Source organism: Lepisosteus platostomus, chromosome 14, assembly GCF_059453375.1.
Source record: "Lepisosteus platostomus isolate fLepPlt1 chromosome 14, fLepPlt1.hap1, whole genome shotgun sequence".
Lineage (NCBI taxonomy): Eukaryota > Metazoa > Chordata > Actinopteri > Semionotiformes > Lepisosteidae > Lepisosteus > Lepisosteus platostomus.
In genome coordinates, this window is record NC_142624.1 from 26744292 (window position 1) to 26757605 (window position 13314).

Consider the following 13314-nt stretch of genomic DNA (forward strand, 5'->3'; position numbering starts at 1 on the left):
AACCATTAATTTGGTGTGTGCATAGTATTTAAAGTAAAGAGCAGTACACTGCATTCCACAAGAGCTGTTTTAGTGCTGCATAATGCAACAGAGCTATTTTCAATGAATGCAAAAGCCAAAGAGCACGATTCATGCCATCTCCCATTGCTTTCAGCAATACTTGGAGACGGTCATCTTGTCACAAGTTTGCTACTATTGCTCTTTTCCTCTCTGAGCATGCACTCAAAATATATTTGCCGTCCCTGTTACACCTCCAAGGCTGTTAAGAGGAAAGAATAAAAAAGAGCTCAATTCGTGCACACTCTATAAAAGAAATCCACAAAGATAAAACAAAAATGTAAATAAAAAGTAAAAGTGTCTGGATATGAGTAATTGGAGGTAAAGGCATTGCAAATATTCACTCACACAATACAAATCAACCCTGAAATTGGCTTAATATAAATTTATTTTGTGCATTTCAAATTAAATAGAAGGGGGGATAAAGGGAAGATGGAACACACTTTCCCTGCCTATGAAACGCAATATCCCAACTAGTAACACATTAAAGTTTCCTATTATGTTATTAATGTTAGCCGAAGCTTCCACTCTTGACTGTTCTTGTCACACTAGCCTAGTCACTTATACGGACAGGTGCATCAATCACTCCTAATTTCCATTCCCACAGAGCAGCTGCCCTCATGGTGCAATCTACTAAAACAGCGCTTGACCTATTTGTTCACGTCGTGTCCCCCGACGCTTGTTGCTGTAACAGCTCACCTGGGACACTACTTTCCATTTTCTGCAATATCTAATCGACAAACTTTACAATTGTTACAAGGGTAACATGGACTGGTGCTTTTAATCACACCAAAGACACCTCATTACCGCAGTTGTGACAAGACAATTGAAGAAAATCCCCCCCCACCAGCCTCAGGCGGAGGCAAGAGTTTCGATTAGGCATTAACTAAACGAGAAGTAACACATAAATAACAGACAGACTGTGAAGAACTCACTCCTGAATGGTCATAGCCTAATAAGAGAACAAGTACTGTAGTCCTTATAACATTCAGACTTCTAAATAGGAGGACACTTTGTAGATAATGTGGTCTGTACTTCTATGCAAAACAGTGCATTTTATTCTTAAATAAACCTGAATCAGGGGACAGAACCCTAATCATCAGTAATTATGAAGTCTAAATATTAGGCAGCTTAGGATCACCTAAAACTGACAAATGGGTAAGGCTGCATTTGTGTATATAATTCTGAAAGGCAAATGTTTTAAAGGGAAGTGTGAGTCACTTATTAATTCTGAAATAAACAATGATAACTGTAAACAAATGTAAGTATCAAAGAGTGCTGCACAAATACAATCATGTCTTAAAAACAATTTAAAAAAATACCCACTCTGGCTCTGGTTGGTGCAATTACGGGATCCGCAAAAGCACTGTCTTGTAGTCGCAGTGAGAAGTGGTTCAAACAACTTAGAAAACAGGATTAAGCCCTGTAAATCTTCACACATCCAGATAAAAAGAAAAGCAAAAGAAAAAACTAACTTATCAGTCACATTCCTCTCTGCTCGCAGGTGTTGAACTTACTCAAGCAGGAGCGTTTGGCAGCAGCACTTGCACCTCCACAGCACAGATCTGCTCCTCGATGTACCAGCTCAAGCTCCAGGTTAGTCCTAGATTACAAGAGCGAAAAAGGAAAAAAAACACACTGCTGTTCACCCAGCTGTTGCAACAAAAAGTGCAGTTGGTAGCAGAATGACCTCCGCGACGCGCACAGAAGGTAGTCTTCAGCATATCTGACAAATGTGGTGTTGCGATCATCTGTGAAGTTATCAACATTTTCAGCACGCACCACCTCTTAGTTTCAACACCCCAGCTACTGCAACAGTGAGGATATAACTGAACCTGCGTGCTCTATGGTAGGGGTAAGCCATTGCTGGTTCTGGAAACCCATTTTCTAGCCGGTCTTGTAGATCACACTCAAGTCATCAATTTATAAAGACTTGGAATATGTTAAGTCACAGATGTCACTAGTTATGCTTGGTTTAACACAGGGTGTTGGTATATCATGTCCTATGATTGTTGAATGACATACAATAACTGAAAGCATCACCTACTTCAGTGCTCAAAACAAAATGGTTTCAGTTTCTTCATATGTACAGCATGGTATCACTTGTATCACTTCTGTGGCAGTTCTGTGGCTAAGGATCTGAGCCTGTGGCTAGAAGGTTGCCGGTTCGAATCCCGCGGCCGGCAGAGGAATCCTACTCCATTGGGCCCCTAAGCACCACCCTTAACCCCAACTGCTCTAGGGGCACTGTATAAATGTCTGACCCTACGCTGACCCCAAGCTTCTCTCCCTGTCTGTGTGTCTCATGGAGAGCAAGTTGGGGTATGTGAAAAGACAAATTCCTCATACCAGAAATTGTATATAGCCAATAAAGTGATCTTCTCTTATAGCAGTGAAGTGAGAAATGGATGCAACAAAATATTTTACAACTGATCTCTGACTAGAACAAAACTGAGCTGACTGTTGATGGTCCTGGAAGCAGTCCAATTATCAGGGTCAGAAATCTCAGTGTTAATCTTTGACCCAGGCATTGATTTTGAAGCTCACATTGGCAGAGTTGTGATGTTTTTTTTGTAACACTTCACATCTTTTCACATCTCTCATCTAACACAAAAGCTAATGCATGCTTTTGTCTTTTTAGGGCTTCATTATTATAATGCAGCACTGTGATGCTTGAAACAAAGACACACAACCATTTGCCACCTGTGTTAGTTTGCTAACACTGACTCAATGTGAATTCAGAATATATTCCAAATACCTCTTCTTAACACATCAGCGAACAGTTAATGCCTTTTTCAACTACATATTGTTTGTAGTCTTTGGACTCTGGCCTTCTCTTAGTTCCCAGTATGAGGCTCAAAACAGCAAGAGAGGTGCTCTGTTGTTCTAAAGATGTGGAATGATCTTCCAGCATCTTGTAAATCAGTTGTCACTTTTAAACATGGCATTAAAAGTCACATTTATATTCTAAGTTGTTTTATTTACTGTATTAGTTTGTGTGCTTTTAATTTATGTTGCTCTTTACATTATATATCAATTCAAGAGAATTATTAACAATTAATTTTAACAGCTGGTCAGCGTCTAGCTACGCAAAATAAGATCCATTATGCAGTCAACAACAGCACATGTGAACCAGTGCTTGAGCAATCTACAATGAATTCTCTGCCAATGAGAATCATGTTTCCCTTTATAATACACAATTTGGTGTCCAGTCTGTTTATTTAACCAGATATATCAACCAAGAACACAATCACATTTACAATGACAACCTGGAGAGAACCCATTAATACAGCAGGATCAATTTGAGAGTATCTTGCTCAAGGGGTACAACACTAACCTCCCACCCGGGATTTAAAGCCACAAACAAACCAGTCTGGAGTCCAGAGTGCTGAACATTACTCCACACTTCTACCAGTGTGAGATTCCTTGCAATTACATTTTACTGGGTGAAACGGAAGTTACTTTTAAACAGATTGGATTGGAATAAGCAGCAGATAGAATAAATGCAGTGTACTGGTACGCCATAAGCACGCTCAATTAATTACTTTGTTAGAACTGCAACACTCTAATCCTAATAAAACAACTTAACTTCATTTTTAAGGCTCAAGACAGTAAGTAAAGTCTGGTGGCAACTGTGAAAGGCAGTGACTGGATTACTGTTGTCCATGTGTCTATTAACACAGTACAGTGTTGCACTTCCTTCCCTTAAAATAAATTCAGCTTGCATACTCAAGCAAAACCCTTTTCTCTCCAATGTCTTCAGATGTTCACAACTGAACCAAACGTCAAGGTATTTACTCATGTGGACTAAAAGCCGCAGAGCGTATAGCTGAAGTCTCCCAGAACACTACATTAGTCCCTAGATTTACCCTGGACACAAATAGAAGCCCAGAGTGGTGAAGTAAATTAATATCTGCAAAGCAACTTAAGGTTCCATCAGGTTCACAGCTTCTTAACTCACAAACCTACATATTTGTGCTTGCATAAATTGCACTAAAATACACTTATTTCAGCAATTTACTCATCTTTTCATGCAATTATTCATATTGAAGTATTCGCTTTTACGTTGCATGTTTCAAAGTAAGCTAGAAGACGAGGGGGTTTGTCAGACAATCACGAAGTCCCCAATTTCATTGTTGGGTCCAGCTACCTGGATTTTATTTTGCATTAGGGGGTTGATAACAATAAGCAGACTGGGATGGAATTCTCTAATGCAGAGTGGCGTGATTTGCAGCTTGGAATTGCTCATTAGCTTACAAAACGCGTCATACACTGTTTTCCTGAACTCTCACGTGCTGCATTTAAGCCAATCCCAGGCTCAGGTCGTCCCAAGCCATTTTATACACTGGAATCATAAACATTTCAATTTACTTGTTACTGATTATAACACAGATTGTTCGGGTAAGAATTTCTCTTTGACAAGATTAAAAGAAGATATTATGCGTTTCGTGTGTTACTAAAATAAGAAAATTCTGGCTGTTATTATCCCAGAGTTAGCCGCTTATGCCATCAGGCTGTGGAGCAGTGCTTTAATCCTCTCTCTTCCTCAGAGAAAAAGCAATTTAACATTGATAATGTTCCTGCACAGGGCTCCATCTGGCTGCTGCTGATAAGGGCATCTGTGTGACAAGGGAATTTTCCACTCTTCAGGCGATTTGCAGTGCTCACTGAACTTCTAAAACCTACCAGGCATGGAAGCAGAGGCCTGGGATTTCACACCAGTGGGCAGAATAGCTAGGGTACACTGCCATGCCCTGCTTTATCAAGGGAATATAAATGAGTCCACCGTTTCATTTACACACTTTTAACGGCAGCAGTTTTAGACTAAAACAAATAGCTGAAGTGCTTATAGGTTTTTCAAATAAGATCATGCTCTATCCCTTTGGGAACAGCATGATCTTTTACTCTTATTAGAGAACTTTAAAGCAGTGCCAATAAATTCAAGACGAGGAATTTAAGACATCTGCACTCCTGAGTAAAATACAAGGCAGTTAACTGCAGTTAATCTATAAAGGACTGGCTGACAACAGACAGACTATATTGCATAAGGACAAGGAATTCAATAAAATTTTACTACAACTTTGATAGGAGAGGGCTATATTGCTAGGAAGGCAGCTTTTAACACAACACCTGCAACCCCAGAGACCAATATAATCAGGAGCACTAATAAGGATATTTAAGAATGCTTCCAAACCAGACAGGAGGCTTAAGATCACTGTTGGGTGATGTAATATTGTCTGTGCCTGTTCATTTCCTTTCTTTAATGTTCCTTTTTTTCCTATAGATTCAGACTGGCTAAAAAAAAAGAAATACAGACACGAGGTCATTCTCTTATGTGCCTGAATTCACCTTCATTGCGAAGAAAACGCCATTAGAAGGATCTTAAAGAAAATGTGGAAAGGAATTAATTGCTCAGAGTAACAATTCCTTGCATAAGGAACTACATTTGCATCACACCTTAAAACCAGGAGTGCTCATACTTAACTACTGACTGCCTAAAGATTAAATGGCACACGTGGAAAGTCTTGAATCCCACAGACTGCTGAATCACACAGAAGCTTCAGACAAAGTCAGACTCATGCTATGGCTGTGATGAAAAATTTAAGGTGCGAGAATACTGTTTATTTAGTTTAACAGTTATTCGTCATGGGTAGCAGTGTGGTAGCCGTTACGACTTCTGGACTGGAGAGTAATGGAAGGGTGTGCGCTCATGTCCAGGGTGGAGGGCACTGCTCTGCTGCTTTGTCCACGAGGCAGACACTTTGCTCAGATCGCTGCAGTAAAATACCCAGCTGCATAAATGAGTACAAATGTAAAGTCACTGCCCCAAAAAATATTAAGAAAACATGATTCTCCGCTGACTGAAAGTTTGTATACAGTCAGTTAAGCAACATCATCCAAACAGTTGTCAAGTTTAAAATACAGTGTTTTGTAAAAAACTGTTGGACATTCACAATAAATGAGAACTTTACAGTGAGAACTAAAGTCTTCCCACACCCCTCTGTGCTAATCTGCCGGCCTTACAGTCCAGGCAGGGGCTTTGATTTTATTTTCAGTGCTCACCTCGCCACAGAATACATGAAGAGAAAGTCATTATCAGGAGATCCTGGGGTCTTGCTGTAGTCCATGTATTTCTTCTGAGTTGTGCTCTTTATGTCCTTTATCACAGACTCAATCTCCTTACCTAGACTGGATTCTGACTGGAAAAAAGTAATTATAAATCATGAGTCTCATCCTACAGACTTGTGGATTTCCTGATGAAGTAAGACTGAACATCACACAGTACTGGATTGGTAATGTGATTAACCCTCACGTACCTGCTGGGAAACGGACATACTGCAGAAGATTAAACGCGTACTTTTGTAAAAGATTGCGGACGTCAGATATTCACTAAATAAACATCGTGCAGTCATTAGATTTACATTCAGGGAAGCAGAGAATAGGAGAGATGGGATGAGGGATACAAAATCAATTGAGTAAAGATCTATCCGCCTTACACTGATGCTTACTGGGAATGTCCCCAGCTGTTCCTGCAAATCTTCCACTTCCTTCACGAGCACGGTGATGCTCTTACTGCTGTGTGCGTGCCAGGGGGTCTCCACACCTTGGCCTGGACGGCAAGGCAAGACGCTGTTGGCAAACTGTCTGCACAGAGGGCAGGTGAACTCCCCTTTATCCACAGAGAAGCCCTGCAGCACCTGGTCATTCTAACAAAAAAAAATACATGTTACCTCACCATCCACGAGCATTCACCCTCCACCATATGGTGGGCCAAAGTAAGACACTCAAATAGAAACAGTGGTTAACACTGAGGTGGGGTGGGAAGGAATTTTTAAAGAAAAATGATTTTTCGCTCAGGTCCTATCCAAAGAAGAGATTTTTTTTGTATTTCTCAAAAATGTATAACTCTGATGGATGGAACGCTAATTAGCTGTCAAATACTCAGGAATTAATGCACACATTCTCGTGATGAATTCTCCCAGGTTAACTGCTGTTTATTTTAAATGAATAAATTAATAATTTGATTTGGCTTGAGCCTTCTCCCCCCCCCCCCCAGGTATTAAACCGGTGGGTTTTAAATTCATTCTTGAAGTCTGAAAACACATCTGCTAATTTTAATATCTGATAAAATATCAATATTACTGTACACAAAGAGGGCACATGAAATGAAGATTAAATGAGACGTAAAGCAGTAGTGAATCACAAGCTGCAGGAGATTAAGTCAAAATGATCAAAGAATGAAGTAAACAAAAAAAATTCAGTCACTTATGATGCATCCCTTTCTTACAATTATGTAAATCACATCCATATTAAATCTCAAAAGCGCAAATGCAAAGCTTAGGCTCGGTGTATTTCTGAAATGCAAAGTTTTAATTCGCACTGTCTGAATCACAGCCTCAAGTCAACTGCTAAACAAAATGCAACAAAATGACAATGTCAAGTGAGTTATTAAATAAGTGTTAGAAATTAATCACAGGTGTAACACATGAACTCTATAGGTCTAGGCTGAAAAGAAACAAGTAAAGATTTATTTACTGATTTATTTATTAAAAGAGAACAAAAGAAACATTTCGGCTGTGGAGCCTTCTTCAGGTGTGAGAACACAGCCAAAATATCGAGTTCCTTTTCTTCTCTTTTCAGCATGGAATAAACCCCTACATATTTACATGTAGTCTTTTGCAAACTGCACCTCCTGAATGCAAAAGCTTTTTTTTTTAACACAAGATAGGGAAATCGTAAGTAAAGGAATGACCAACAAATAACCAAATCAGTTCTATTGGACAGCAAACAAAAACTTGTAATCATCTGAACATAAAATGACAGTAATCATTTAATAAAACCCGAGATAAAACTTAAACCTCATGGGACAAACCATAACTTGTTTATAAGAAAGCCATCTTACCCGCAAAGACTCCATGTATGACTTGTGGCAGTCTATGTGGAGAGTATGACCACATGTCTGTACATACACACCTCCTTCCCAGCCAATTGACACTGACTGTAGGCATGAGCTCTGGGGGAAAAAAATAAAATTAAGATGAGTATATTAAAGTTAAATCCCTATTTATCAGGGTAATTGCACCTAATTACACATATATGTAAAACGCAAATGTTAACTTTCAGTACAGTTAACACAGCTTTGTCTTTCAAGTACAGTTATTTTGGTTCTTCATAAAGACGTTTGTTGAAATGATTCTTAGAAAGCATAACCCCTTCGATTAAATTGAAGCTTTCTTCATTTTAATCTTCTGAAAGGACATAAGGACGGTCATTGGATTTCTTAACAATGTGTGTCAGTAAGTTTTTTTAAATGACAATTTTAAAATAATTTTAAAAAAATGACCATTTCACCGTGACCACGTACTCAATTATCCATTAATCTCTTCATTACCAAACTTTCCCTTTTGGGCATCATAAGCAACTGAGGCCTCATAATTAAACTGTCATACATCCGAGTCTGAAGAAGAATGTGAATCAGCAAACAGAAGGTTCTGATTAGTGTGGTACTTAATAATCTTGGGGCTTTTTTTCTTGACATTTTGTACTCTGCTTTGCTTGTCATTAGTTGTACAACAAACAAGGGGACTTAAGTCTCTTTATATTGATTCCCTGGAGTAGGAGTTGTTAGGGTAAGCTTAAAAAATGTATTGTCATCCCTCATCGAACTTGTATTTTTAAAGCATAATAATATCTATATTTTAAGAAGGGAACACAATCCCAGGGCGTTTCTCGAGTAGGGGTGTAACCCCGGCGTCCTGGCCAAATTTCCCATTGGTCCTTACCAATCATGGCCTCCTAATAATCCCCATCTATGAATTGGCTACATTACTCTGCTCTCCTCCCCACGGATAGCTGATGTGTGGTGAGCATTCTGGCGCACTATGGCTGCCGGTGCATCATCCAGGTGGATGCTGCACATTGGTGGTGGTGGAGGGGAGTCCCCATTACCTGTAAAGCGCTTTGAGTGGAGTGTCCAGAAAAGTGCTATATAAGTGTAAGTAATAATAATAATAATAATAATAATAATAATAATAATAATAATAATAATAATAATTATTATTATTATTATTATTAATAATAAACCGCTACTTATAACAATGTTTAGGCACATTTCAACAAATAAAAAAAAAACCACTGGATTCGGCTTAGGGAGCTGACGTTCCAGAGATATGGGTAGTGTTCCGCAGAAGACGAGGAATTAATGTAAGCATGGTATGGTGAGCACTGGAAGCAACTCTTCCATTTTGATTGTAGAGTGTTGGTCATTGATTTACAGAGGGGTAAGAGAGGGGAGGCTGGTCATTTTTTATTATGACCACTGACATAAATATAAATAAAATTTGTTCCTAGAACCTTAAGCCATCTCTGAAAAAGAAACCTCTGCTCCCCATCAATTCAAGCCCTATGGGCTATTCAGCATGGAAGAAGTACAATGTCTATCAGTTTTTGTATGCAAGAGAAAAGAAGCACCATTGAATTTTAGACATGGGGGAAAAAGATATTAGAGAGGCTCACAGAAAAACTGAATATTGCAATACAAGGTACATTGTTAAGAATGTAGTAAAATATCCCATACAATATTGGGAAATTCATGATAATGAAAGGAAAATGGCTGATGTACTAAATGCGTATACCATTCAGTCAATAACACACCTGAGGCAGAACTTTTATATTAAATAGTATCATCACAGATATTCAAAGCACTCAAGATTAATAAATCCTGATGGGATCTTGGCAATGAAAACACAAGGAAACAAGATTTATCCAGTAGCCGCTGATGCAACTCTCTCAACAATCGCTTAAAACAGTGGTGGTATCAATGAACTGAAAATCAGTTAATGCAGTGTCCATTCATAGCTGAACTAAGAAATGACAGACCAATAAGTCTGACTCCTATTAAATATAAAGATATGGAAGCAAGAACTAAATTAGGGAATCAACATTATGAAAATCAGACACTAAGGATTTGCGAACATGGATTTAAGGAAAGTTAGGTTTTGCCTGATCAACTTCTTACAGTTCTTTGAACAAGCAACAACAGTAATAGATACGCACAAAAAATATGATAAGCCGCATCTAGATTTTCAGAAAGCTCTTGATGAAATCTTCCCTAAAGGTAAATTCTCACCTTGCTGGAAAATTCTCATTTATAGACAACAGGCATTCAGGGAAACAGATGTTTGGCCTGAGAACTGGTTTATGAATAGAAAACAGTTAATTGGAGTGCTGTAATTAGGAGTACCACAAGGACCAGTACTAGGATCACTGCCCTTCCCAATTTACATCAATTTTTAGGGATATGATAAATATTATAGTTCAACATTTACATTTTGATAAATTAATACAAATTCAAGACAGGGCACACACCAGGCAGATGACATTTAATTTAGACCTGTGGAGTGTTTTGAATGCACACTCAAACAAGCTATGAATACAAAATGGGAAACACAGAGATATAGTAAGCTATTTATGAGAAACAAAATTGGTGTCTATGTAGACACACCTAGACAATGGAGAAAGCAATTACATGGAATACTGCTGCAACTCAATAATTACAGAAGATGGCTGAAAAGCATGGCATGTTATCTAAACTGAGGGACATCCTACTCCAGTCCTGGAAAGACAGTACCAGGTTTTTGTTTGACCTGAGCTCTTGATAACTTAATAGATCTTATTGAGTTACTGGACAAAGTGCTCTAAAGCAGCTGGAGATCTAAAGACGACTACAAATCCTTCTGGACTAAAGCCCTTGAGGACGGAAGCTGGACACCTTTGGTCTTTAGGGAAACTGATATTAAAAGTACTAAAAATGTAGTACTAACTAAAGATATGGATTTCTTGATTTCTTCTCATTTTGAGAAGCTCTTTACATGTAGTCTAAAGTTAGTAGAACTCATTATAGGTTTCCCTATAAAGATCAATATATACTGTATGCATCACCTGTATTGTGATTTTATATTGTAAGTGTAGTCTTCAAGTGACAATGAAAACGAAATGTGTGTAATGCTGCTTTTCTTCATTTAAGGAACATTAAACAGTGATCCCAAGTCATAGATTCAACCTAAAATCTATCAAGCAGCTTCAGCAGGTCGAGAAAACTTTCTTGGTTGGCTATTATTTACTAATTCTGTTGAGTGTAGAGAGTTCTAAATCTTTAGCCACAAATTGAAGAATATGCTTCATCAGGTTTTAATGCTTCAAATCCCTTTGTCTTTTAAGAACTCTATCAAACCAATTAAACACTTTATTAGACTAACATTTTGTACACTTTGGTTTGCTTGTCTTAATAAACACTATCATTATCATTTATTATAATAAATGCTGTCTTTGTATCTACTTTGTTTCTTAAAAGAAAATATACACAGAAAGCTTTTGTGTTGAACTTTGCATACTCGCTGAAAAAAAGCTATAATCTGGAAAATGAGGTAAATGTAAAATGCTTTGCATAACTGTAAAATATTCCAACAATGACTTTAATGCGTACAATTAACCTACTATTACAAAAATCCTCTTAACATCCCCTTTACGAAAGGTAAAGATCTTAATATGGAAAACAAAGTTAACAGCAATACCTGCTGTATATAAAAATAATCATCAGTTGCTTTAAGAATAAAGACGGACTGTGGAGGTTATGTTAATAATAATAATAATAATAATAATAATAATAATAATAATAATAATAATAATAATAATAATATTATGGTTCATCCACGAATCCCAATATAAGCAGAAGCAGAACAGCTTCAGTGCAAGGACATATTAAAGCCCCAGGCAAGACACCCAGTTTCATGTACATCATACAAAAATATAGAATATTCATCATAAAAAGCCTGGTTACGTCACATAAAAAAGAACTCCTAAATGACAGTTAGCAAAGCAAGCAAACTGACAAAAATGGCAATAAACCATCAATGCTTTTATGTAGCTTGCTGCTTTAAATAGAATAAGACATGGGGGTGGAGTTCTAGAAAATTATTTTTAAATTATACTGTTTCTTTCTTTCATTTACAGGCAGTCTTTACGCAATTGCCAAGGGCATGAAATCCCGTAACGTGAAGATTTCACTTTCTGCGATGGCAACATCTTGACGCATAATATGACTGTTGATAGTGAATAAGCATGTTTGTTTTTTTTACAATGAATACTTTGAAAAAATGAATACCACGGAGCCCTTAAATTGTTAAATGCAAAATCTGATTTTCAGTTTGAGATAATTCAAGCTTTTGTGGAGGGAAATAAAAAGCTCAGAGGCTGTACAGGAGTTTCATGTCAGCGCACGTGCCGAAATAAAGAAACATCGAACCACGGATTAGCAGAACTGACAGTCAGCGAACAAGACAGTTTACTGTCATGCTGTGACAAAACGCTTTAGCATTTTCCTCATGGAACCCCTAAGAGAACCATAAAAGGCAAAAGCCATGGCAACGTGAGGGAGAGAAACAGACAATTCATAAATCCCTAACAGTTTACTTTTTGTGGCAGCAAGAGGCAATGAAAGGCAGATGTCTTGAAAAGCAAAGGCAGAAGTCGAGAATTAATTTCTCCAGAGACAAATCCAGCAGGAACTTGGTTTCGGTTCATTGCAAGCATTCAGAGGATGTGTAGGCACGTATCAGTGGGAAACCTGTTTGTAGCCATGCTTACAACAGCAAAGACACGAGCTAGGTTTTCTTTAAAATAAGAAGGTAGGAAATCTTTGCACCCAGAATGTCCTTATTGGGAACATTTTGCATTCTGAAGGAGAATGCAGAAATGCATCGTGACATAGAGGGGAGATAGGATTCCCGTATTAGTCAGACACCTACGTCCTTGAAGAAGCGCTGTAACATTGCAAGCCTGACGTCATGTGTAGCTCCGCATGTGTCTTCAGGGTAAATGTGCTCCTCGTCGCTGGTTGGCAGCTTCTTCGGCTCAGTGCTCTTGCAACGATGCCCCAGGACTGAAATACATTACATACGCCAGAGCTTGATATGATGACAATGATATGGTAATGAGCTATCAACAATTCTATTTATAGCTTGACATAATATTTACATAAAATAATGAAGTATAATCATTTGCGAGGAACCTATATCATGTTTAAGTCTGCATGGAGTCATTACACAGATGTTTCCTCTATTAAAAACATAGAATTTAGACTGATGACTGATAGATTGGAAATATAAACCATAAGTCACCTCCTTCATCACTTCCTTAATCAGTACAGTAGTTAAGGGAGGGGGAATTAAAGACATGCCTTTTGAATGACTTTCACAT

General features: G+C 38.0%; 1 protein-coding gene across 4 annotated transcripts in view; it reads right to left on the reverse strand.

Moving 5' to 3' along the window:
• The window catches only part of ubr3 (ubiquitin protein ligase E3 component n-recognin 3), a 79359-nt gene that overhangs the window by 24826 nt on the left and 41219 nt on the right, over window positions 1-13314 (reverse strand). For 2 of the 4 annotated variants that reach the window (XM_088605360.1, XM_088605358.1), the window contains 5 exons: window positions 12864-12997; window positions 7961-8071; window positions 6567-6764; window positions 6121-6257; window positions 1575-1660 (listed from right to left, as the gene is read on the reverse strand). In XM_088605360.1, the coding sequence (XP_088461486.1) occupies window positions 1575-1660; window positions 6121-6257; window positions 6567-6764; window positions 7961-8071; window positions 12864-12997 (666 nt within the window). Of the gene's footprint in view, window positions 1-1574; window positions 1661-6120; window positions 6258-6554; window positions 6765-7960; window positions 8072-12863; window positions 12998-13314 lie in introns of all 4 variants that reach the window. The other 2 variants (XM_088605359.1, XM_088605357.1) reach the window with 1 other exon arrangement.